This window comes from Cryptomeria japonica, chromosome 8, assembly GCF_030272615.1.
Source record: "Cryptomeria japonica chromosome 8, Sugi_1.0, whole genome shotgun sequence".
Taxonomy (NCBI): Eukaryota; Viridiplantae; Streptophyta; class Pinopsida; order Cupressales; family Cupressaceae; genus Cryptomeria; species Cryptomeria japonica.
Genome location: NC_081412.1, coordinates 286,295,801 through 286,322,730, shown reverse-complemented (window position 1 = coordinate 286,322,730; position 26,930 = coordinate 286,295,801). Strand labels below are relative to the sequence as shown.

The window sequence follows — 26,930 nt, the reverse complement described above, 5'->3', positions numbered from 1 at the left end:
TTGGAAGGTCCATCAAATGGACGTCAAGAGTGCCTTCCTGAATGGTGAGTTACTGGAAGAGGTCTACATGACGCAACCTCTTGGATTCAAGGTTGCTGGAAAAGAACACTGGGTACTGAAACTAGTGAAAGCACTCTATGGCTTGAAACAGGCTTCTTAGGCATGATACATGAAAATTGATAAGTACCTCACAGATCAGGGTTTCCAGAGGAGTCCTTCCGACTCAAATCTGTATGTCAAGACTACTAGCAGTGATATCTTCATTCTGGTTATATATGTTGATGATTTGATCATCACTGGCAGCTTGACATCTTTGATTCAGGGAATCAAGCAGAATTTATGCCAGTCTTTTGACATGACCAACCTTGGGCTTCTGCACTACTGCCTAGGTGTTGAGGTTTGGTAGTAGTCTCATGGCATCTTCATCTCTCAGTCCAAATATGCAAGGGTTGTACTAGACAAATTCCGAATGCAGGACTATAAACTTGCATCTACACCTATGGAGAAAGGCTTGAAGTTGTCTGCCAAATCCGGTTCTCCAGCTGAGAATGAATCCGATTTCAGGCAACTAGTGGGCAGTTTAATATATCTCACCTCCACTAGACTTGATCTGAGCTATGTAGTGAGTTACATATCTCGCTTCATGACAACTCCTACATCAGAACATTGGGTTGCAACAAGGCGGATTCTGCGCTATGTGAAGGACACTTCAGACTTTGGTATCCTTTATGGACAGATCAAAGATCCTGGACACATCGGTTTCACAGATTTGGATTGGTAGGCTCTGTTAATGACATAAAGTCCACATCCGGGTATGTCTTCAGTTTGGGCACAAGTGCTATCACTTGGAACAGTAAGAAGCAATAGGCTGTAGCTCTTTCCTCGACCGAAGCTGAATATCAAGGAACATTCAAAGGAGCTTGTGAGGCAGTTTGGCTTCGAAGGATGCTTTCAGACATCCAGCTGTCTCAAACAGGTCCTACAACCCTCTTCTGTGAAATCAAGGGCTGCTGAAACTCTCCAAAAATCCAGTCTTCCATGAGCGGACCAAGCATGTTGAGCTTCATTGTCATTTCATCCGCAAGTTGGTTGAAAATGGATCCGTGGATTTGTAGTATGTTCCTATTGAGGACCAAACTGCAGATATCCTCACCAAGTCCCTACATCCGGATAAGTTTGTTAAGTTCATGGGGCAACTTGGTGTAGTAGAGAGATTGACCATTAAGGGAGGGTATTAGAATAATATCTTTATTCAGTTATTTAATGGTCAATATTGTAAATATTAGTAGTTTCTAATTTTGCATCTGTTATCAGTTGTTTCTTATTAGAAACTCTTATCTCTTGTAATCTATATAATGATCATTTGATCATTCATTAATTTAATTCAGTTTTTACCAATTACTTTGTAATACAAACATCAAGCCAAACAAGCTCATATCCATCATAGTTGCAAGTTCGCAGTAGGAACCTTGTAATCGCTTGTATGATCTTCCGAATCTTAGCATACACGGGATTTTGCTCAAGAGGATAAAGTGACTGTTGGAAACTTTATTTTGTGTTGATGTGGTCATAAAACACCTGTCAATAGGTCTTTCCCTAATCAGTTGGCAAAAAGAAAATAACTTGTTTAGGGAGTAAGTAAAGTAATCCAAGTTAGGAAGAGTGTGGTTATGAAGAGGCATCACTAAACAAACAAAGAGACACCTCTACATCCAGCGGTTGTGTCCTTAGGGGGAGATCATAACCCTTCGCTACCAAAGGAGAGATATAAAGAATAAAACCCAACAATTCAAGAGGCATGAAAAAAGAAATCAGATTAAGATCGAATCAGATCGAAAAAGGATATAAAAGGGTCAATACTCATCGAGGAGAAGATCAGACATTACAGTTCCGTGATAGCAGATTGGTAAGAGACTAATATCTTATAACATCAGTCTGTTTATATAATTATATATATTGTTTTCCAAGTATTTAATACAATCAATTACAAACATGCATTAGGAATATTGATTACAATATGATTGAGGTTTATATTAACCTATTGATGTATGCATATATTCATATTGCTAGGGTTCCCACAGATACTGAGAGGGGGGGGGTGAATAAGTATCTGACTGGTAATGTGATTTTCTTAAAATAGAACATGCAAAACATAAAGTAACAGTATACCGGTATGCAAGAATTAATGTAAATAACAGAATCAAAAACATCCACATGAAAAGAACACCATAACACTAGATGTTTAACGAGGAAACCCAGTGTGGGAAAAACCTCGGCGGGATTTGTGACCCACAATATTCACTTACTGGCCAATAAGAGAATATTACTTACAATAGGGGCCTGCACATGCAGGAAGGCTAACTGCCTAGAGCACACTGCTCAATAAGAAGTCACACTGACTTACAATGAGGATTATGCAAATCCAATGATCTGTACTGCTTTACAATAGCATCTTCAATGCCAGATTCAGTACCGGTTCTTGCTCTGTTCTTTACATATACCCTTGACCCACAATTCGCATATTAGGTCTGCCTTATAATTTTCTTTTTTTTGCTTCATATCAATATCCATATCCTACAAATGACCACAATGATCTCTTTTATATACAAGAGCCATTTTACAATTTGCCAAGTCGGCTTACAATAATAAACAAAATATTACATATCAAAAATCCTGTCGGCCTCTGTGTCGGTATACATCTTTTCTTCTGTGCCGGTGCCGGTGTAGAGTGATCTTGCTGATGCCGGTATAATGTCTTGCCGGTGTCATAGGATTGCAAGGTTGCCTGTGTAATGCTTTGCCGGTATAATGTCTTGCCGGTGCCATAGGATTGCAAGGTTGCCATCAATGACAAAACCTTTAATCACACACAATGTCTCATTGGAGTGTCCATATGCCAACACATATTACAGAAGATACTAGCATATTCATAGGCCAATTACTTAATCATTTCGATTGCCCCCTCCCCCCCCATAAGGAGAGGTGTGGTGTTGTTAGGGAGAGGCAGAGTAAACCCATCCCAAATTAGGTGAGCCTCAAGGGTAGTCTGGACGGATGTTCTTGAAACCTAGGCCCAATTATGGAGGTGGTGTAATCATGCCCTAGACAAGTAAATCCCCATCCTAGGTTGAGATGGAAGTAAGAATGGAGGCTTGAATATAGCCACTATCAATTGTACTATTAATAAATATGGCTATCTAGTTTACTAAATTAATTTAATGCATGATAATATGAAGTAATGGGTGTTGATTATTGAGAAATTGGGAGTCTCCTAGTAGGGGACATTACACTCAAATACAATATCAGGGAACCTTATTTAAGAGAGCACACATTAGGAGTAGGTAGACTGGAAATTGTAGTGTACTTATCATCTAGGTCACTTTTTCTTTCATTACATATTACATCCTTGTGAATGGGGACCTTTTTCAGTATTGGATGCCCCAGTCTCCATGTTTTCAGTTGTACACTATAGTTGACAAAGATACTCCTCCCATTAAGTTTCTTCCTATTCTCACTAGGAATGTGCACATAAGCAACACACAAAGACTTTGAGGGGAGACAAGCAAGGATTCCTTCCACACTATCTAACCTTTGGGGTCATCTTCTTCATATTGTTTGTTGGTGTTAGGAAAAATTGATATTCTTAAGAGAAGAATTGTGCTGAATGGGCTACAAAACCAAAAATGCAACAAAATTACAAAACAAAGCATACACATAGAGACACAAGTTTTAGCCTTGGAAACTCTTTTGGGAAAAAAATAGCAAGAAACACAACACCACTTTGATATATAATTTAAAGAACAAGATTATAGTATACAAAGTAATTTAATTGTGTTCAAATAGGTCCTTTATCAGCATACACCTTAAAGAAACCCGTCTTCATGCAACATATACTCTTTAGATAATATCTTCTCAATGCACTCAATTTGTTCTTCTCCTTCAATTGCCCAATCCAACATCTAGAAATCTGTTACAATTTCATACCATACATCCATTAGCATGCCTTGTTTGGATCTTGTCCCAACAATATGTAACTTGCTTGTGTGTTTTTACAATGCCATGAACTTGTATTTAATTTAGAAGTGCAAAGCTCATAAGAAACCATCATCATTGTACAGTACATTGGGTACAAAGTTATGGCTCATGAACCTTCATTTTCCACATGTTACCTCGTGCTACATGTGACCTCTCATGCTGCACACGACTCTTCATTTTCTGCAAGTGATTCCAAACACCCGAGCATGACTCTTTATATTATGAACAAGTAATTGGTAAAAACTTGAATGAATTATTTACAAAGATCGAAAGATCTTATAGAGTTTACAAAGACGATGTTTCTAAATAAGAAACAATCGTAAAAATAGAAAGAATCTAATATTACAAGATATTTACATAAATGACCATTAATAATAAGAATATTATTCTAACACCCTCCTTTAATAGTCAATCTATCAACAACACCAAGTTGCCCCTTGAATTTAGCAAACTTATCTGGGCTGAGAGACTTGGTGAGAATGTTTGAGTTGGAACATACTGCAACTAAACTGATTTGTCTTCAACAAGCTTCCGAATAAAATGACATTGAGTTTCCACATGCTTGGTTCTTTCATGGAAGACGAGATTCTTATCAAGTTAGAGAACTCCCCGATTATCACAGAACAAGGGAGTCGGATTTGCTCGAGATATTTGCATATCTGCAAGCATCCGATGAAGCCAAATTGCCTCACAAGCTGCCTTAACTTCTCCTCGATACTTTGCTTTTGCCGAGGAGAGAGCCACTGCCTGCTGCTTTTTACTAGTTCAAGTGACTGCACCAGATCCCAAACTGAACACATATCCAGATGTTGATTTCCTATCATCAACCGCACCTGCCTAACCTGAATTTTGTGAAACCACTGAGTCTAGGATCTGTTGATGTGTATTTTACGCACATTCGAACATAGAATAAAATACCAAAGTATTTTACCCTCTCTTGAACAAAATTACTGAATATGCTATGATTGTGAGAAAGATCATATTGCGATTCCAAGGTTGCTAGGTCAGTTCTTGACATGTGGGTAACTCAATGGTTGATGTGAATTACTGTTTTCACTCGGGGACTTACATAACTGTTCAATATGGAGACTTCTCATGAATCGGATTTGGAATAGGAATGCTGATAACTTAGGATTTTGCAATTAAGCTCTTGGTCTAATCTAACAAAGATTTCTAAAAAAAGGGCAAAAGGGAATAGGGTTTAGGAATTCTATTTTAAAGCCTAGAATGCAAGAAAAGGGTTAACGATTCACTGGAATCCTATTAGGCAAGGTCTCATCATCCAATCGAACAACTTGACACAAGCTTAGTGCAATCATCTAAGGTATATCTCAAAGATGTTCAAATCATTATCATCAAACATTGATACCATTCAAGTTAATGCATAACAATGGACGTATATCAATTGAAGTTAAACTCATATAGAAATTCCAGTTGACCACACACTTACAATCAACAAAAGGCTAGTGGTATGGACTAAATGGATTCCACACAAATGCATTCAATAAATTCTTTTATTCAATCTAACAATACTTGAAAGCAAATTCTAATCTAAAATTCTAATCTAACTTGGAGGAATTGAGAACCTTAAATTCAAACAACACTTAAACAAAAATCACCATCAATTCGAACAATGACTTGTGTTCAAATCTACAACATATATTGACAATTCTCAAAAATCTCTCTTACAAATGAGAGGTAATGGGGTATGTATAAAGTCTCAAACAAAATGAATGGCCAAGATCTAACCAAAATCAAGGGCCAAGATCATGCCAACAAAACCCTAGAGTTGCCCTAATTAGGGTTTACATAAAAAATGGAGCCACCAACATATGGCCCAATAAAATAATGCTGAATCATCAAGTAAGGAATCTTCTAGAAGATTCTGTCTTGCATCTCTCGCTCTCTCACAGCATACTCCAAGAATCTAGCCAATACAAAATCTAACTCCATGGAAATGCTGGGCAAGGCATCCTGTTGCAAATCAGTCACGTCGAAAGCATTCAAGCAAGCATCCAAGGTGTTCTCCTAATCTGGCATAAGCTTCTGCGAATTGTGGACATGAATTAACAAGGAAACCAAATCATCTATCCGATTCTTCTTCAAAGAATCCAACTGATTGAAGTACATGAACTTCACTTTATCTGTCAGCTCTGCTAAATGTAAACCACTGGCCTCACTGACATCTACTCTCAATAACTCCTCAATAGATGCAAGGATCTTTGACTGTATCTCATGAATTGATCCTTCCATCTCTGAACAATCCTTGCACGCGTGCTCATAAATGGATTTCTTCATGGCCAATGAACGATACCGGCCATGGAAATCATATCTGTCTCCATCATGCACCACTCTTTCCCTGATCAACGTGGACATAGGGATCCTCTTCAAAACTCTAAGGCAAGGAATAGTCCTCTCTTGAATAGGCTGGAATTCATCCCAAACTGCCTCCAAATATTGTATCTTGAATATGAGCGCCGTTGTCCTGTCAAATGTCTGGACAAATTGAGTAAGGAAATCATCCGCTTGTCTCTTCACATCTTCAATCCATTTTCCCTATTCCGAGAGTGTATCTCTCATTGCCTCATAATCTACATGTAGTCCATGATCAACTGCAATAGGGGAAACAAAGGTGGGATTTTCACGCCTTATCCCTGCAATGTACTCTCTAAGTTTGATATTCTCTTCTTTATATTTCTCTTTTTCTTCATCTCCCTATCCAGTCTTGCATTGATCACCCGAATTGTATCATTGAGTTCTTGGAACTATTGCTCTTTTGTAGTTTGTCCAAGGGCAATCAAAGTGATTAGGAAATCCATGGGAGTAGCTGCATCCATAGTCACGTCACCAATAGGGACGACCTCCTCTATAATTCACATTCCAATCTCATCTCTAGCTATGTGTGAAAGTATCTTAGCCCTCCTAGGCTCTTTCTCCTGATTACTCCTAGTGAGGTAGTCATCAATATCATCAACGGGCTGCACCTCTACCATTTCTTACTTTTCTCCATGCTCTTCATTAGCCAATCGGGAATAGCAATCATCTCCATCCCGTCATCAAGACACATCTCTCGATCAAGCTCCCTCAATGCCGAGATAATATCATCATCATCATTATTCTTAGACAAATCATACACATTCTTTCCCAAGCTAACCTCCAAAAGGATAGTGGGAGATCTTGACTGTTCATCATCTTCATTTGGTGGTGCGGATGTGGCTGTGGCATGCAACTCTTGAGTATTTTCAGGTAATATCACCGTGTTTGAGCATTGCTCAAAATCTTTATTCTGCTCCGGCATATCAATTTCCTTGATTGATGAGAGACTGAGGGGAGGTGAAGGAATGCTAGGCTTTTGCTTCTTCTTCTTTACTTCTTCAATCTTCTTCCCTCTAGCCTTGATTTCTCTTGGTGTATTTTTCCTTCGCTTTGGAGGTTGACTCTCCTCATCTGCATGAATCCTTATGTCATTGATTGTCCTTTGATCATCTTCGGAAGAGGATTCCTCCCATTTCATCTTATCATACGTGAAGATAACACCCATATCTACTAATCTGTTCATTTGTTTGTCTACCATCCTCTGGAGAAACTTAGGACTTCTCTCATTAGTTCACTCAGATTTGTCACTTCATGCTCTGACCAATTAGGCAATAGAATAGCCCTCGTCATCTCATTCTCATATTGTGGATATGTATAATCCTTATCATCCAACACCTGATCAGGAATGAGAAAGAGTTCACACTTTCCCATGAAATCCACGGACATTCTGGACTACAACCTTCTCTTTACTGCTTGCTCGTCTATTATGTTGGCCCAATAATCTTCAATGTCCACCTTGTGTATGAATCTATCTCCTTCGATCCTTCCAACTTTCTTGTGTGGATCAAACCTTTCTCTCTTCTTGTACGTTCCAAGGCGATAAAATGCAATCTCTTCAATCTCCGTACTTTGTAGTAGCGGATTGGCATACCTCCAATATCTTTCCTACGTAAATAGGAAATGCCATCCCCGTTCAATGTTTCTCCTTCTAGATGAAGTCAAATTCCAGAAGTTGTCTCACCACTTCCAATAGGATCATTCTGTCTGTAGGATACCTAGGAAGCTTGTATGGTTCGGACTGAAATCCCTGAATGTACCATGATCCATATTGCTCTATTAATTCCGTTGCCTCTTTGGACAACCTCCTGTGGATTCCGCCTTGCAACATCCTTGTAATGTACACGGTGAATGCATCATTCACCCTCCTATAATCTTCAATTCTTTTCATATTCAACTGTGGATAGCATTCATAACTCCTGTACTGCCCTTGTCCATTCCCGACTTCACCTTTGCATACCAATCCCTTGTATGTGATAAATCTTGCGAGTATATACACAAGGTAAGAAGTCATGGCAAATGACTTGGACCTCTCCACATTTCTCAACTAGAAATCCAGATTTTCACTTATGATTTTTGACCAATTGATCACTGTTCCTCTCAAACAATCTTGGATAAAATAAAACATCCATCCATCATATAATGCACCTTGTGGCATCCCCATCACTCGGTTCAGTAGGAATACCAAGTCACTATATTCCTCCTTCAAATCTGTGCTCATGAGTGTCTTGGGTGCCTTGGAATGATGAGGTCTTGTCTCAATCATCCACTCTTTATTCACTATGGTCTTGTATGCATCCACCTTAGCTTTGTACTTTGCCTTGTACTCATCCTTCGTTCTATTCTTCATGTCTGCACTGCGTAGGATCCTGAACACTTCGACAATGGTGTCCTCAACAAGGTAGGCAATAGGCACACCTTCAGGAGTCTTGATCATTCGGGAGAGAGGATCGTAGTGTCTTGCGCACTCCAGGACCAACTTGCTGCATTGTATAGATTGTGGAAATCCAGCAGCATGATAGATACCACTCCTCATGATGTTTGCATAGGTAGGAGATGGGATCTGGTCTCTTGTTCCGAAGATCCTCTGCCACATCTGCTCCATGTTCGGGAATATCATATTCGTATCTGTGATCTCCTTCCATTTGGATGACAATTTGGAAGTCAATAACTTCGGAAATAATCATCCTGATAATTATTTTCAGAATTAAGAGTGTTCTGATTTCTAATGATTTAGACAATTTAAGGGATGGAAATCAGAAGTAAAACCCTCACAAAACCCTTAAAATTCATTATTTTCAGACTTAACCAAGGTCTGATATGTAAAACTAATTCTGAAGACATTTGCATATACTCAGAAAATTATGTAAATTGAAGTCCAAATGAGTATACCAGATCTGGAAATGTCTTACAAAAGGTGTGAAAGGTCTGATTTTCACTTCAAAAATGTCTGAAGACACCTTTCCAAATACTCTAATGGCAGCCCGTAAGTTTGAAGACAACCTGCAACACTAAAAATTAGTCACTGAAATCATGTTGCAGCCACCTAGAATGCAAATAATTGATGGAAACAACCTTGCCAAGGTGAAAACAATCAATTCCGGGCATGAATGTAAGGCTGGTAAAAGAAAGTTAGTCTGAAGACAAGTCTGAAAATGGAAGTTTCAGACTTATCAGCTCCCTAAATAGTGATAATAAACCCAGAAAATGATCACAAAATGGCATAAAAATGTTTTCCAAATGAGTCCAACTTAAAAGGTGGCTGGAAATGAAATATATTCTGAGGACAACCTGCAACAATGGCGTCTCAGACTTGCAACAACAACAATAACCTCTGAAAATGCTCAAGATATCCTTGAAGTTGCCTCCAATCAAAATCGTCTTTTTGGAAAATTGCTGGTAAGTGAAAAGTATGTCTGAAAATTATATTTCCAGCCAGCAATGGAGGTCTAGTCAGCTTCAGCAAGGGAGGAAATACGCAGGTCTGAAGAATGCACAGCCAACACTCAGCAATGGCAGCCAACCAACATGGAAGAAATGCCACCCAAAATGGAGAAATTTGACCTCCAAACAAAAATCTTCCTTCCTCAACAATGGCGCCACCTCCCAAAATTGTTCAAGTCTGAAAAATAGCTCTCTAAACTTGCTTCAATGGCCTTCAAACAAGATCGCCCAGGTCTGATTGGGCAGAAAATAAACCTCAAAGCATACTTCAGCTCCAATTGTGTCAAGTTGACACTACAAAAAAAAAAAAATTGCTCAGCTGGAGAAATTCGCCCAAATCAACAACTTAGCAATCACACTCAGCGAGTATATTATTATTATAATGCTGGTCTCTGTCATTTAAACTTGTTTTTGCCTTGAGTTTTCACCACACAAGCACTGTGGGATAAAACATTTGCCTTTATACTTGCTTGGGGAAAATCGATTTGCTTCTAGAAGGTGTAAATCATTAAATGTTTATTGCAAATCATTTATTAATTGTTTTTGATTTTTAAATAATCGTCAATAATGACAAAAACAATTAAATTTGGGATCATTTATTTAAATTTTTTCAAAATTTATTTCAATATTGACCCTTGGGGAAAATCGCGTCACATTTGGATTTAAAATCCAAATAAAAATAGTTAAAATATTAAAAATAATGCTCTTGGGGGAAAATTGTCCCACTTTGGGATAAAAATCCCAATGAAATATCTTCACACTTGCACAAAAAGTCTCTAGGGGAAAGTCGCTATCCATCTGGAATGAAAATTGCAACTTAATTTCATCACGTAGCTCAAAAAATCACCTTGGGGGGAAATTGACCCTTATTTGGATAGTCATCTAGACAAAATTTCATCAATACTTGCACTGGTGGAAATTCGCCCATCATTAGGAATCATCATCCGCATTAAAGTCATCTGCACTTCCAAGGGAAAAACATGGGTCATCAGGAAGATTTTCCAACACTTAGTCAAAATTTGCTCTCCTGGTGGAAAATCGCCTTGCATTAGGAATCTGAATGGGGGAAAAAAGAGGTCCATTGGAAATCCAGTGGAAATTTTTCTCCCATCAGGATTTTGAGTGGGGGAAAATCATGGGTCATCAGAAATGTGGGGGAAAAAGCACCTCCCATAAGGAATTTTGACGTTTTGACCCTTAAAACATGGATTTTCATTAGGAATTAAATAATTTGACCACTCAAAATCATCGAGACACTTTAAATTTTTAATAAAAGTATTTGGACATAGGCAAATTTACCAAAATTTGAGCGAAACAAAAGGAAACCTATCAGGATAAAGTGCAAATTCAACTTGAATAACCTCCTAGGAGCGAGAAAACAACCCCTAGAGGTCCTTAAAACACTAAGGCACTTAAATATCACTGACGAGGATGTTCAAAACACGTTAACACTCGAAAGGTTTACACTTAGACAAAATTAGGATCACTGTAACATCTAACATTTTACACACTTGATCCTATGCAAAAACTTTAAAACCCTAATAGCAATTAGGCATGATCAAAATTTGGAGACTCGGGGCACTGGAACTCAAAATTCCCAGACACGTTGCCAAAACCCTAACTTAATGAGACACGGAAAGCAGGAAGAGGGGGTCCTCGTTTGCAATGGAGCGATGTGAAAAGGTCACAACAGGATCGTGACTCCTAGTGTAAAGAAGTCCATGATCAGAAGTGCCCTTCACATAACGCAACACACGCTTTGTTGCTACCCAATGATCAACTTTGGGGGCTATCATGAAGCTTGAAATGTAGCTCACTACAAAATTGAGATCAGGTCTAGTGGTAGTGAGATAGATGAGACTGCCCACTAGTTGCCTGGATGTTGTTTCATCTACAGGAGGAGAATTAGACTTGGTTGACAACTTCAGTCTTGTCTCCTTAGGCGTGGAAACAGGTTTACAATCTTGCATTCGAAACCTGTCAAGCAAGTTCTTGGCATACTTAGACTGAGAAATAAAAATACTATCATCAGTCTGCCAAACCTCAACACCTAAACAATAATGGAGAAGCCCCAAATCTGTCATGTCAAAAGTCTTGCATAGGTCTTGTTTGATTTCTGCAATCAAATGTGCTGAACTACCAGTAATGATTAAGCCATCAACATAGACAACAAGAAAGAGAACATCATTACCATAGTGTTTGACATACAAATTACTTTCAGACGAGCTACGTTGAAAACCATGAGCAACCAAGTATTGATCAATCTTGATGTACCACGCTCGAGGAGCTTGTTTGAGTCCATAGAGTGCTTTCATGAGTCTACATACTTGATGTTCTTTGCCAACAACCTTGAAACTAGGAGGCTGCGTCATGTAGACTTCTTGCTGCAACTCACTGTTGAGGAAGGCACTCTTAACATCCATTTGATGGACTTTCCATCCAACTTGACCTACAATAGCGAGAAGAAGACGAATTGTACTCATCTTGGCAGTAGGAGCAAAAGTCTCCTCATAATCAATGCCCTCTCGCTACGTGAATGCTCGAGCAACTGATCTGGCCTTGTATTTATCCAAGGTACCATCTGCATGATTCTTGACCTTATACACCCATTTGCAGCTAATGAGCTTCTTCCTTGGAGGAAGATCAGAGAGAACCCAAGTGTTGTTCTTCAGAAGGCTCTGGTATTCTGCATCCATTGCTTGTTCCCACTCTGGAATCCCTTTTGCCTCTGCATATGTCTGAGGCTCATAAATACTATGAATGTTGGCCATGAGAGCAAAATTGACTGTATTTTGTTGTTTGCTCTTATTTTTGGAAGATCTACCCTCAGTGAGCTCATTAGGACGAAGATCACTGATGGTCTTAGCCCACCATTTAGGCCGAAGAGTAGAAGTGCCAACATCAGATGCAAGAGGAATAACTGCATTTGCAACAGGTGGAAGATTAGCATCATCCAAAGGAAATTCAGGTAGTGCATCATCAAATTCAGAATTTGCATCATCCCTCCCATCAAGTGAACCAAATGGGAGACAGACACCCAAATCAAAAGCCTTCAAAGGTTGATCCTCAGAATTCTTCTCAGACGAGGAAAACTGAAAAGGTCCTCATTCTTCATCAAAGACAACATCACGACTGAAGATGAGATGATCAGTGTCTACATCAATCAACCAGTAAGCCTTGTGGTTGTCACTATACCTTGTAAACATAAACTTTTGATTCTTGGAATCCAACTTGGAGCACTTGGCATCTGGAATCCATACATATGTTAAAGAGCCAAAAACTTTTAAATGATTGATCCTCGGTTTATGACTAGTCCAGGCTTCCTCAGGAGTCTTCCCCTTAACAACATGTGTGGGAGATCGATTAAGGAGATAGACTGCAATGTATACTGCTTCTACCCAAAACTTCTTAGGAACATTCCTATGTTGCAACATAGACCTAGCCATTTCTGTAATGGTGTGGTTGCCACGTTCTACAACATCGTTTTGTTGAGGAGTGTACGGTGTGGTTAACCGACGTTTTATGCCATGTGTATCACAAAAAGTGGAGAAAGTAGTAGAACAAAACTTCCCCCATTATCAAATCTAAGAGTAATAATAGAACAACCAAACTCTTTTTCTACTAAGGCCGTAAATTTCTGAAATACAAGAAACACATCTGATTTCTATCTAAGAAAGTACACCCATATTTTACGACTGAAATCATCAACAAAAAGCAAGAAATACTTGCACCTAGTAACATAAGGTGTATTCATTGGACTACATACATCAACATGGACCAACTGTAGTACCTTAGAGGCTTGCCGTGAGTCACCATCCTTGAACGGTGTCCTGTGGTGCTTCCCAGCTTGACAAGCCTCACGAACTCACTGATTCTGAGTTTGAATTCAGGTTGGCCATGTATTAAATCTTCTCGAACAAGCTAAGCAAGGTAGTGAGTGTTTAGATGACCATTTCGCTGATGCTAGAGACTGCTGATGGAGAAGGATTTGGCTGCAAAAGAATGCTCAAGAGAATCACCCGTATCCACAAGTCTGTAAAGACCATGATCCTGGATGCAAACAACTATAGTAGTGCGTGTCGCACAATCAACAATCGAACACTTGTGTGCACTGAATATCACATCAAGCTGAGGAGAGTGCCGCATAATCTGGCTCACGGAGAGATGGTTCAGTTCCATGCTAGGAACACAGTATACATTGAGGAATATGAGATTCCTCCCACTAGATTGTATTTGAACGTTGCCCTTTCCGACAACGGTATACTCTTCACCTCCTGAAAAAATGACTGAATTAGTATAGGGAGAGAAGTCTGTGATCTAATCACACCTGTGAGTGCTATGCCGAGAAGCACTGGAATCTATATACCAGGCAAAAGACTTCACATGGTCTGCAGGTCTTTTAGCCATGAAGGCGTAAAAGGCAGACTCTTTCTGCTCTGTGTGCTTAGCGACATTGGCTTTAGGTTGAGACCTTCCCTTCTTTTGCTGTTCGGAAGCCAAACGATTGTGACAATCCTTGATCATGTGGCCATATTTATGATATTAGTTGCATTGGACCTTCTTTGAACCATCCCGAGACTGACTAGAGCCCTTTTGTTGAGATGACTGAGAGGATTGAGATTTGCCTTTATCATTGTGAAAGGATTTGGGTGCAAAGGCTTGCTTTGAGGAGGACGAAGGGGCACTGCTACCAAATTGTTGTTTCCAACGATCCTGCTGAAGAAGTTTGGTGCTTAACTCTGGAAATTTCAAATCAACATTCGTTGAAGTAATGTTGAGAGTTTCTATAAAGTGCTCATAGAGTTTAGGCATACTCTTCAAGGGGATGATTACCATATCCTCTTCCTCCAATTTCCGACCAATAGCTTCGGGCTGATCTCGAATGTCCTCAATCTTCATGAGATGCTCCTATAAGGACATATGTTCATCCATCATGATGGAGAATAACTAGTTCTTCAGGAAGAACGCTCGGCTTTTGTTGGACATCTCATGCAATTCTTTTAGGTGCTTCCAGATTTTTGATGTTGTCTTGCCAGAGGGAATCTGAGGCAATTGGTCATATGTGACAGAGAGCTTGAGGAGCATGACGGCTTCCTAGTTCTCCTCATCAAACTTGTTCGGCAGTAGTAGGACGAGACACTTTTCCCAATACAAGATCATCAAGGCGGCGATATTCAAAGATTGTCAGCATGCACTGCTTCCACCTGTGTCATAATTCTTGCCATTGAATCCCTGATTGCCTTCCAACGTTAAGTTGGTCAATGACGCCATTGTGCATGCTTCCCAAAGCATGAAAAACAAGAAATCTAAAAAGGTGTGAAATTGAAATAGAGGCAGAATCAGGTGTAGACTTCGAAAAAGATGAAGTACGACTGGCATGAATCCCATTGCATTGATTTTGCAGACCCAGGAAATTTTGACGAAGACCCAGAAAACTTCTTGAAAAACTCACAAAGAATAGGTAGGTTAAATTTGGATCCGACCAAAAAATCAAAGGATTTCAAAGAAACCCTAGTTGGCTGAAACCTTAGGCTGCACCTGTAAAAAAACAGATATTTTTTTTTTGTAAAATGTGCCCTAGCCGTCGAGTTGGAAATGGTGAGTGCAGAACAAATCCGTGGTGCATGAAAAGAACTAGACTTCCGTCGCCAAGAAAGAGAAAAATTGCTGCTGTAAAACAAAACGAAAATGTAAATTGCGGAAGGAAACCAGAGAGGCACGAAGAATCACGAGCTGCAGAATGTAGGTCGTGTGCGAGTTTGAGCATGGAAATTGCGAATTGCAAGTTGCGATAAACAAAAATCGTGCTACCAAAAAAAAAGAGTAGAAGAAAACGTGTCGCGAAAATACAAATCACGAGTCGTGCGGGTTGTTCTAGGTCACAGGTAGAAGGATAATTGACATAGAAAGTGTCGTCGAAAAGCCGCGTGAAAAATCAGGCGTGTTTGAAGAGAAGCAGAGCGTGGGAAACAAATCCGTGATTCTTGAAAAAAACCTTCAAAATCGCATGAACAGATGCGATAAAAAGATAACCCAAAAACAAAACTTTGAAAAAAACAACAAATTTTGAATTTTTTTTGAAAAATTTTGACAAATTTTTTTGTGTAACCACTTTGATAGCATATCATGAACAAGTAATTGGGAAAAACTTGACTGAATTATCTACAAAGATCGAAAGATCTTATAGAGTTTACAAAGACGATGTTTATAAAATAAGAAACAATCGTAAAAATAGAAAGAATCTAATATTACAAGATATTTACATAATTGACCTTTAATAATAAGAATATAACATATTCTAACACTTTACATCACCAAGAGTCTTTCCACATTCCAAGGCATTCCTTGTGGTTTTCCTCCTTGCCCATGTGAGCTTTCACCTTTCAATACTTTTTTTTTTACTTGTACTTAGGTGACCCCCATAATATTTGCAAATTTCATGTTAAATAGAACACTGCATAGAAGTTAGATCCAAGTGTTGTGCCCCATTGCATGAGGACCACAAATTGCAACAATTCTTAAATGTTATTAGATGTAATGTCCCCTACTAGGATTTGGTCTATTCCAATCATAATTAATCTATTTCCAATTACTTATGGCTTAAACTAAGTTGATTAAGAGTCCAAACTATCTTAACATGAATCCAAACAGTGATAACAGAGAAACATAAGCTTCTTTCTGATATTAACTTAAGGATTCTATTTGATTTATATTCTAATATTTATTATTAATATACATAATTATATCTTTATATATATTTTATACGTTATTTATTCAGATGTTATATTACTGCAGATTCTCAGAATAACTTATTCTCAAATATTTATTCACAGATTATTATTCTCAGATATTTATTCTCAGATACTTATTCTCATATATATATATATATTCTCAGATTATTATATATATATATTATTTGTTATATTTTAATATATTATTATTATTACTATATTTATATCACTATGCATAAGAACATTGTCGGGCTTCATATCTTAAGCAGTCATACCGAGCACATCATCGTGCATACCACCAAGAACAAGGACGAAACTGCCCGTAACCTAATAACATTTCAGTTCTGTTCTGATCGGTGGTTTCTATTGGCCCACATGGTGCCTTATCACCCGATCACAAGTCTCTAAATGTTTTTGGCCTCTTTCAAATTAAGACGGTGTGATATATAGCCCTCTGTCTTGAATCGACCTATTCCCTTAAATATCCGGCAAAGAGATTTGATGGGAGAGTGGTGTCTCCTCACAACTCTTGCACCCATTGTTTGATATCATTCCTTTGCTTCTAACTAATTAATTAGTTAAGCTAATGCAAATCATTGTTCCTCCTTGGCAATGAATGCAAATCATCGGGTCCAAGTAGCATCACACCATTTGTTGTTGTTAGCATGTCTTTTGTTTGACAATCACTTGCTTTCAATCACCAATGTATATGTGTAAGGTATTATATTTAAATTATGTTTATTATTTATAACATATAAATTGTGTTTATAATAATATAATATTAATTTTATTTGAATATTTCAAGAATATTATTGGTAATAAATATTAATTAAATAATAATATTCAATAAATAAATAAATTTCAAATAATCATTTGTTATTAATTATTATAATAATAAGTGTTATGTATATATGACGATCAGGGAGGGGACATGACATTAGAAAAGGTGTACAATACAGTTTCTTAACAATAACATTTTAATGTCATTATTCAATGTGTACAACACAGCTTTTCCAACAGTTGGCATTTGATTAACAATATAACAAGCTTGTCCATGACTTTTGCCTAATAAACCTTAGGCAACTTCTTTAATTCCAACATATGCTTGACCATCTCCATGAGTGCTCAATTTTTAGTCTCAGCTACCACATTTTGCTGAAACTATGTGGAACCGTTGATTTCCTCATGATGTCATGTTGCTCAAAGAAGTTAGTGAACATCTTGTTTACATTCTCAGTTCCATTGTCTTCAGCAACTCCTTGATCTTTTTGCTAGATTACTCCTGCCTTAAAGACCTTGAAGGTTGAAAGTAGTGCATCTTTCTTTTTCAAAAAGTAAACTCAAGTCAATCTATCGAAGTTGTTAACTAAGACTAAATATAATTTTTTAAAAGATTGGAGAAAGTTTACAGATAGAGCTCCTATGAGCAGCTGAGTACAAAGATTAACAAAATTTCACCCAGCCTATACAAAACATCAAACGAGACTGTTACAAAGATAACCCCATCTGTTGTGAGAAACCAAAACCTGCCTACCCAGACATTATAACTTAAACCAGGCTATACAAAGGACTACATGGAATATATCATATATGACAAGTATAACAGCATATGATATAAAAATATCATGTATCAACAGCAATCAACTATCACCATATTTCTTATCCATCTTGTCAATAAAGGAGTTCACACCCTTCTCTGAAGATTTGACTCTAAAATCAACACAATCTTAAAGCCAGGATTTAGGATAAATCCAAATAGGAATAACTGGTAAAGGTGAAATAACCATGTCCGAGTCACTATCAGAATAAGGCTCAAGAGCAGTCTTTACATCAAACTGCCCAGAAATATCTGCAACAATATCTTTCCCCTTACTATGAACATCATGAGCATGAACCGGAGAAGAAGGATCACCTCCACCAGCATCAGAAACAGCATCAAGAAGAAAATCTGCAATAGAACAGTCACCATCAAGAGCATGAATCAAAGAAGAGGCATCTACATCATCAGGGGCTACATCACCATCAACATTACAAGCAACAATAAGGGGCTACATCACCATCAAAATTACAAGCAACAATAGGACATATATCATTTTCCGCTAAGACAATTTCGAAGGAATCTACCTGAATGGTACCAGAATCCTAGGACTGTTGATTTGAAGTATTCACAATAATAATATCTTTCTGAATTGGCTAACCATCCCAATTTTACACAAAATCATCAGGTACCCTGTCCCACTGAAAAAAAATGAGGATGAACAACTGAATTGTTATTAATGGACTGCATAATACCCTCATAGCAACAGAATGGACAACCAAACAATTGGTGACTCTTGGTGTAAAGCCAGTGAGCATGCATTTACACCCATTAAAGGCATCCTTGTTTCTAGTAATCCAAATAAACCAAAGAACTTCTGAAGATATGACAAACAATAACTTGTGAAAAAAATATTCATAGGGGAGGAACTGAAAGCTTTGCCAAATAGAATGTTAAACCTAGTATTAGGTTTATTGGCAACATAAGTCCAAATAGGTAAAAAGTATTTGCCAAACGAACATTGAAAAAGGATGATATAAACAAATCGGTGATAGAATCAGCTTTGCCACAGACCAAACAAGATTTAGACTTAGGACCATACATAACCTCACTGACATTAAGTTTATTAGCAAGCATTGTCCGTCTAAAAAATTTTTTTTTAGGCTCAGTAAGGTTAGACCAAATCCTCTAAAACTGCTTGGCCCAAACATTATCAGGATCATGAACATCCCAAATAATATTAAATCTTTTAAACCGTTCTCCAGTAAAGGGCAATAAAGAGTATAAATAGTAAATACTTATGATTGACATCAAAAATATTCTTCCCCTCCAACCAACTGATATTATCCCACATATTATCATTCCAATGAACAATCCTGAAGGAGCCATCAAATTCAGATGTTTTAACCATTATAAGTCCTTTTTTGCTGTTTCAAGGATGCCATTAATAGATATAAAACCTTTGTCATGCCAATGAAAAACAGAACAGCCTTTAGTAGATGCCAACACGGAGTTTTAGCCATTTAAGACCACCAAATAGATCTGAAGTCCAAAATCTTATCTTTAGTGATAGCGAAAACTTCATGACCTTAAGTTAGCTCTTTCACAAAAAAGATTGTACATACTTTGCACCACCCTTTCAATTTATAGGTAGTCGACCCATGAAGGCACTATGCTTCAACTCCAGTTTTTACTATCCACATAGTGTTCTTATCAAAGAGCTTCTTGTGCTGCTTTTCATACACAGCCTTGGATGCAGTGACATGTGGAAAACTATGCACCATATTATGCCTCTTTAAGAAAGCAATTAGTGTCCCAATCTCTCATGCCACAAACAATTAGCATTGTCGAACAAAAGAATCAGGGATTGATTCTCGCAACCACAAATCTGTGAAAAATTTACCAGTTATCCTTTGAAGTACTACTAGTTGCAACAACAAAGAATTTGTTCCTTGGATGTTTAATCCAACATCTATTTTTCATTGACTCAATCTTATAGCCTGTAAAGAAAGTTGTCACATTCATAAAAAATTCTTTTCCATTCAAGAAGCATTCTAAATATCGTTGAAGAAGATTTTCTTGAACTTCACTGTCCCACATTAAGCATAGGCACATTGCCCACCAAAACATGTCGACTGCTGGCTTGTTGTTTCTAGGACACATAACTATCCTTGTGGCCAATATGCTTATGGGAACTTGTATCAAGATCCCAATATGATGCCTTCTTAGCAACAACAACCAATATTATCATGCCAACAACCTCGTTAGAACCATAATTTAGATGGTATATATATCTGTTTAACTGCTCTAATAAATACTGATCATTATGAATTATAAATTTGTTATACCAAGACCAGATATATGAACAAATCTAAACTAACAAAATTGTTCATCTGCATCCATAAATAGCTGTTCCTTGCTTTCATTAATGATGTCTATTGCTTCTTGTTCAATCTACTGTGAATTATGTGTTATGATGTAATGTTCATATGTGAAAAACACAATCCTAAGCCTAAATGAAGTTGCAAATAAAAAATTTAAGCATGAGAAAGTTACTATGGTCATTAACAGTGTATGTTCTGAAAGATGCAACGTTTCTCATAAGAAGTAATTTATGCATATGATTTCTTCAGCCAGGAGCTTCTGTCAGTTAATTAATTTGATATTCTGTAATTGCTTTAAAAAATACTGGCACTTTAATAGATTCATATTTTGATGTTTACTTATATCCTCTAAGCAAAGTACTCAAACAACAGAAAAAAAAATGCTTAATATTGATTGTAATCATGTTAAAACTTTTGTTAATGATAATACAGATCAGATTGGAATGTGAGCAGATTTTGATCTTGGTTTGTGTCTAGGCTCCTTGTACATCCCTGGGTTTGCCTAGGGTACTACCCGGGCGCCTGGGTTCTCCATGGGTTAGCTGAACTCACAGAGAACCCGGGCACCTGGGCGAACCCAGGGACGTACCAGGACTGGACCAATACTTGGGGTGAACCAGGATCAGAACCCAGGCCTGCAGGGAAGAACCTGGTAACTTAGATGAAAATTTTAAATCTATGGTTGGTAGGTTTGGGACTTTGTAGAGAGGGAAAAAGATATTATATGTGGATAAGATTGTCACACAAATTTGTGCTTAAGATCAGTAAGAATTGCTGCTGTTTTAAGACTCAGAAATGTTTAAAGAAGCAATTGCATATAGAAACATGTAGAATTGCAATACTTTGCTTATCAAATACAAAATCCGAAGATTAATCTGAAAAAACAAATTTGTTGAATAGTAGCAAAAATATTTCTCAGGATTGCCTTGGGAAATCAAAAGATATAATTTTAACTAATTGGGAAAAAATTGGTAATTGAAAATGCAAAACAAATCATAAAAACAGAGAAAGATATGCACGTTATTTAATTTCATGCTGAGTACAGGAAAAAACACTGCTTTTTCATCCACTATAGCTAGAAAGAGCTTTTAATTTTGCTGTAGCTTCTCTTGGATCACCTCTAGCATGTTCCCTGTCATGAAACAGAATAGGGCTGAGGGATGGAGCCCCGATCACCACAAGCAGATTAGATCCGTTGAAGCCACATGGACCCTCATGGTGCATGCCCTTTTTCATTATTTAATTGCTTTTAACCAAGCTTCAAACCTTTCAAAATTTGTGGGCGGAAGGCCATTGAGCAGTAATTAGGCCCTAAATAAATGTGAATGGGATTGATATGCACTGAAGAATGAATGTGCTTGAGTGCACTCTAATCTGTTCAATGCTTGGTTACTTAGATAATATCCAAATCTGTAATGTAAAATTTAAAAAACATGGTTTTGATGGAAAATTTGAAAAACAAGTATTTATTTTATAGGCATACTGAAAACACTGGACGAAAAACAGTAGTTTATTTGTAATTAAAGCAGCTTCAGGTATTGTCCTTGCAGTTAGAGGAAAAAGTGGAATTCTGGGGAATCATGCCAGTGGTCAGAGGAAAAAATTACACTTGGCTGAGAGGTGATTTATCATGATTATTATGAGTTATAAAAGATTTCACTATCATGTTCTGTTTTGTATTTGTAAGATATTCATGACAATTGATTATACTTGTACCAATGGGAAAAATTGATACTTGAAATTAGAGACTGGTTTATACTCATGATACTTAACAGCTTCTCAGTGTGAGTTAAAGACTTGATTGCTAGGTTGGTTTGACAATATTCCCAGCACTTCGCACTTGCTCACGTAGGCATTATGTCTTGACAGTTTATGTGATTGTGTATGAATAGAAATAAGGAAAGCAATCCTTAAACAACCAGGTGTCTTATGGACTTCGTCATAAGTTTGGTATGCATAAGTTCTCAACGCTTATTAATTGTTCTCCTAGTAGTTGTGTCTCAACATATAACCTAAATGTGTATAATTGAACAATGCAAGGAAAGGCAACTTCGTACACATTTTATGCTTGGATGGATATAGATTAATGAAATGTTTTTACTTATTCGAAATTCTACTACTGTTGTAACTGCCACTTGCACAGATCTATCTTTAGCATGGGAAGGTATCAAAGGCTCTGAGATGTTCTTACTTCTTATGCCCATAGTTTGGGATTGACATCTCGAGTCTTTTGGATGGGTGTGTGCTAGTCAGGTATATCTTTTATCCTTAGTTTAATTTTGTTGCAACTTGAACTGAAATTCTCTTGTAGGGAATTTGTCAGGTCATATACTGGTAAAGATTTGCCAACATTGTATACTTATGTTTTCTACTCATTTTTACTGTCTTAGAACATTTTGAAGGCTTAAAATTGCTTTTGATTCGGGATGTACTTGATTCTCCACTTAAATTTTCCTACATTGCATTTGTTTACTTTAGCATTTTGAGCTGCCCGTGGATTTTAGTATGATTTCTTTTGTAGATGATGTTAACTAATCCCATTTAGGATATGTGAAGAAAATCAATCTTCTTATAGTTGTGTTCTAATTCTTTCATTGTGAAATTTTACTCGAGCTTAAACTTAAGTTTTCTATGCAGCATGATTCACATGTCTCTGAAAGAGATAGGAGAAAAAGCAGAGACAGCCACCGTGACAAGGAAAGGGAAAAGGATCATCATCATCAAGATCATCATAGGGATAGGGGTGAGAGAGATGATAGAAGTCGGCGAGACAAGGATAGGGATAGGGACAGGGACAGGAATAGAGACAGAGACAGAGACAGAGATCGTGAGCGGCACAGAAGTCGTGATTATGATAGGTGACTTCCACTTGCCACCATTTTATCTATTGACATATAGTCTACTTTAGAGCAGTTGATGATTGGATACTCTCCAATGCCTCTCCAAGAATTCATTATATTGCAATAAAATATAGATGTACTATAATGTCTCTTTATGGTATTCTGAACATTGTCTTCTATGTATGGTTTAGCTTAGTCTTTATGTGATTTGCAGGCAATCAATTTGTTTTAATTTTTTCTGAACTTTTTATTAGTATCATATTTTAAGGACTTTGCAGAAAGCTGCTTCTTTTTATAAGATAATATATTGCATTTTTGTTTTATCATTTATGTCATTGGACTTGTATTTATGCATCTTTATGCATGGTATTTTCTAGACCAAAATTAAATATGCTAAATACTTTTGAAACTCACTTTTGGAGGCTTTTCAAAGTTTTTGCATCATGCACTTGAGTGTATTTCTGAAACGTTGAATATTCCTGTGTATACACTTGAGTATAAATCTCATGGAGGATTGCTTCAGAAATGGATCATAATTCCTAAAGTATTTAACTATTGTTTTTCTCTTACCAAATTCAGGCACCAAGATTATGATTATGACAGTGAGAGGAGACATAGTCACCAGTCGCATTCACACTCAAGGAGTTCAAGGGATCGCTCTAGGTCTCGTTCCAGGTCACGCTCGAAAAGGTATGTAGACCATCCATTATACGAAGTGTTCCCTTCATTATTTGGACTTTTGACCTCGTATCTCTTTCTGAATTGAAATTGTGTAGTTCATGTCATGCCATGTTGCATCTCTCAATCTTTGTTTATGTTTCAGAACCAATAGGTTATTTAATAAATTAATATGTTTTCTATGGAGGTAACTCATTGAAAGATATTTAATATTACATGCAAAACCTTATGCACCTTATTTTGTGTCGGTAATGTTTGACCAAGATTTAATCTACCACAATTATCTATATCGTAGTAATGCAAATTGCTGGTGAATAATCTAAATAATAGTACCATTTGAGCTAGATCGTAGTTGTCTTTAGTTACCCATTCCCATCTTAAACAAGCCATTTCTAAAATTTCCTTATAATTCATTTCATATGTAATTGCAGCAAACGAGTTAGTGGTTTTGACATGGCACCCCCTGGTGCAGCAGTGATGGCAGGTGCTAATGTTGCAGGTTTGTATATATATGTCTTCTTGAATTGGATATCCTTAATTTTGTCTGGTAGATTATCTTTTAGTGTAATACATTCTTCTGAGAACTTGCATACATGATTTTTATGTTGATAATCTTACTGGCCATCCATAGTTATATATTTATTTGTGCAATATTGCTTCTACTTTAATGGATATGATTGGATATCGTGTAGTCCATCATAAGTTTGAATGATTAATTCTTTATCTTCCATGTATAATTCTTAAATTTGTACTTTTTTTGGAATCGTAACCAATTTTCAAGTGTGCAAAAAATTGGTGTATGGCCATTATAACCTGCATTTGTTTGGCCAGGTGGTCTATTAATCTCAATTGTACATCTTATCCGATCTATTATATCTTTGCTCTCAAGTGTGAAGTATATAATATTACAGATAAGCACCATAAATATATTCATTGTTGTAGCCCCAATTTGTAACATTAACAAGTCAAATATAACTTACCTGGACTGTTAATTAAAATGCCAGGAGTATGGGGCTGTAAATTAGAGTTTGCATGGGAAATAAAGAGTCCAAATCAGCCAGAGACCCCAAGGGGTCAAAAAAAGACTAAGCTGATCAATTAAACATAGATCAATAAAGTTATGAAGTGGGCCCTGATGGGACAAAAAATAGTGTTGTCCTCTATTGGTGTTGTAAAAGTCAATAGCTATGGAAATAACAAAGAGGAAGTTAAGGTTTTCCTTCCCTTCGGAAGCCAATAGGTACAATATTTTTTTATAAAAGAACTCCAGGTTACATGACAGTACAATCAATAATGCAACAGAATCCTTCTCAAGTATTTGGAACATTCTCCATTGATGCAGATATTGTGACTCAGAGATAGATAATATGGACCATTTTTTGCAAATTGGTGGCACGTTAGAAATTGATATCAATGATGGATAGCTTCCCTGGATATAAGTAGGTTGTGGTCAAGGAGTCCAAGCAACACGAGACAACGTTTACAGCTACTTGGGGTACCTTTGTTTATGTGAGGATGCCATTTGTGCTAAAAAATGCAGGAGCCACTTTCCAAAGAGCAATGCATGCTGCCTTTGTGGGTTTGATAAATCAAATCATGGTGATTTATCATTGTGACTTAACTATTTACTCCAAAGATAAAAATCATGATTGCGAACACTTGGAGTTAATCTTCAAACAATTCTTGGAATATGGGATTTTCTTAGATCCTAAAAAATGCTTATTTGGTGTAGAAGAGGGTAAGCTCCTTGAACATATAGTGTCTAAGGGGTGAGGGTTGACCCTTAAAGAATAAGAACAATAAATGTCATCCTACAGCTCAAAATAGTCAAAGCAATGCAATCCTGTTTTGGGCAGATCAATTTTGCTAAGAGGTTTGTTCTTAACTTTATAGAGACGACAAGCAATTTCAAACATGTTTAGGAAGAGACAATCAATTAGCTAGTATCAAGAATCAAGTGGTTCTTTTTTAGAGATAAAAAATATGCTCAAGCATGCACTAGTCTTGGCAAGTTCTGATTATTCAAGTTCTTTTCATCTGTTCACTTTTACTTCCTTCTACACTATTGCCAGTGTTTTACTTTAGAAAAATGCAATGAGTATGAGTAGCCTATTTCCTTATTTAGCTAGTCATTGCAAAATGCTACGTTGATTTATTGCATCATGGAAAACACGTGTACGCTCTTGTTAAGGCTGTTAAAAGTTTTAGATCCTATCTTAAGAGGAGAAAGAACCATGGCTTACATGGCTCATATTGTTGTGGAGAACATCTTTGTTCAGCAAGAAGCTTTTTGCAAGAGATGCAAGTGGAATAAGATGTAGGACCACTATAGGGAGGTGCAAAGGGAGATTTGTTAGAGGCCAAGGATTAACTGAACTCATGGCTGATGTTAACTTGGAAGCAACTAAAGTAAATGATGTTAGCATTGATCTTGCACCCCTTCTTTGTTTGTTGAAGAATGACCTATGATATAAAGGTATAGTTTTCTATTTGGAAAATTTCAGTTGTCCTCTATGATTGAATGATAATCAGCAAAGGACACTAAAGTTGGTAACTGTTAGTTTACAGATTTGTCATTTAACTCTATATTCTTTTTGCCCATACAAATGACAAATGTAACTACCAGTTGAGTCAGATACAATGATGCTTCATATCTGTTCTCTGCTTATTTTACAAAGGTGCAGCTACCTTCTAATAATATACAATGAATAACAACCACATATTCTTTTAAGAAGAACACAAATAAGGCGGAGCTTTTAACCAGAAAGCTTTAAAAGGGTAATGATCAAAACTTAATTTTTAAAGAGTAGAATACAAAGATTCTACACAATACCAATGAAATTTACTGCATTTAAGATAGACATTACTGCAACACTTATTAAAAGATAAATCATCCACAACAATGCAC

General features: G+C 37.1%; 1 protein-coding gene across 4 annotated transcripts in view; it reads left to right on the top strand.

Moving 5' to 3' along the window:
- Window positions 1–26,930, top strand: part of LOC131035880 (splicing factor U2af large subunit B) — a 140,137-nt gene that overhangs the window by 27,203 nt on the left and 86,004 nt on the right. For 3 of the 4 annotated variants that reach the window (XM_057967632.2, XM_057967634.2, XM_057967633.2), the window contains exons 2-4: window positions 23,142–23,362; window positions 23,924–24,034; window positions 24,454–24,521. In XM_057967632.2, the coding sequence (XP_057823615.2) occupies window positions 23,142–23,362; window positions 23,924–24,034; window positions 24,454–24,521 (400 nt within the window). Of the gene's footprint in view, window positions 1–22,054; window positions 22,125–22,373; window positions 22,455–22,647; window positions 22,758–23,141; window positions 23,363–23,923; window positions 24,035–24,453; window positions 24,522–26,930 lie in introns of all 4 variants that reach the window. The other variant, XM_057967635.2, reaches the window with a different exon arrangement.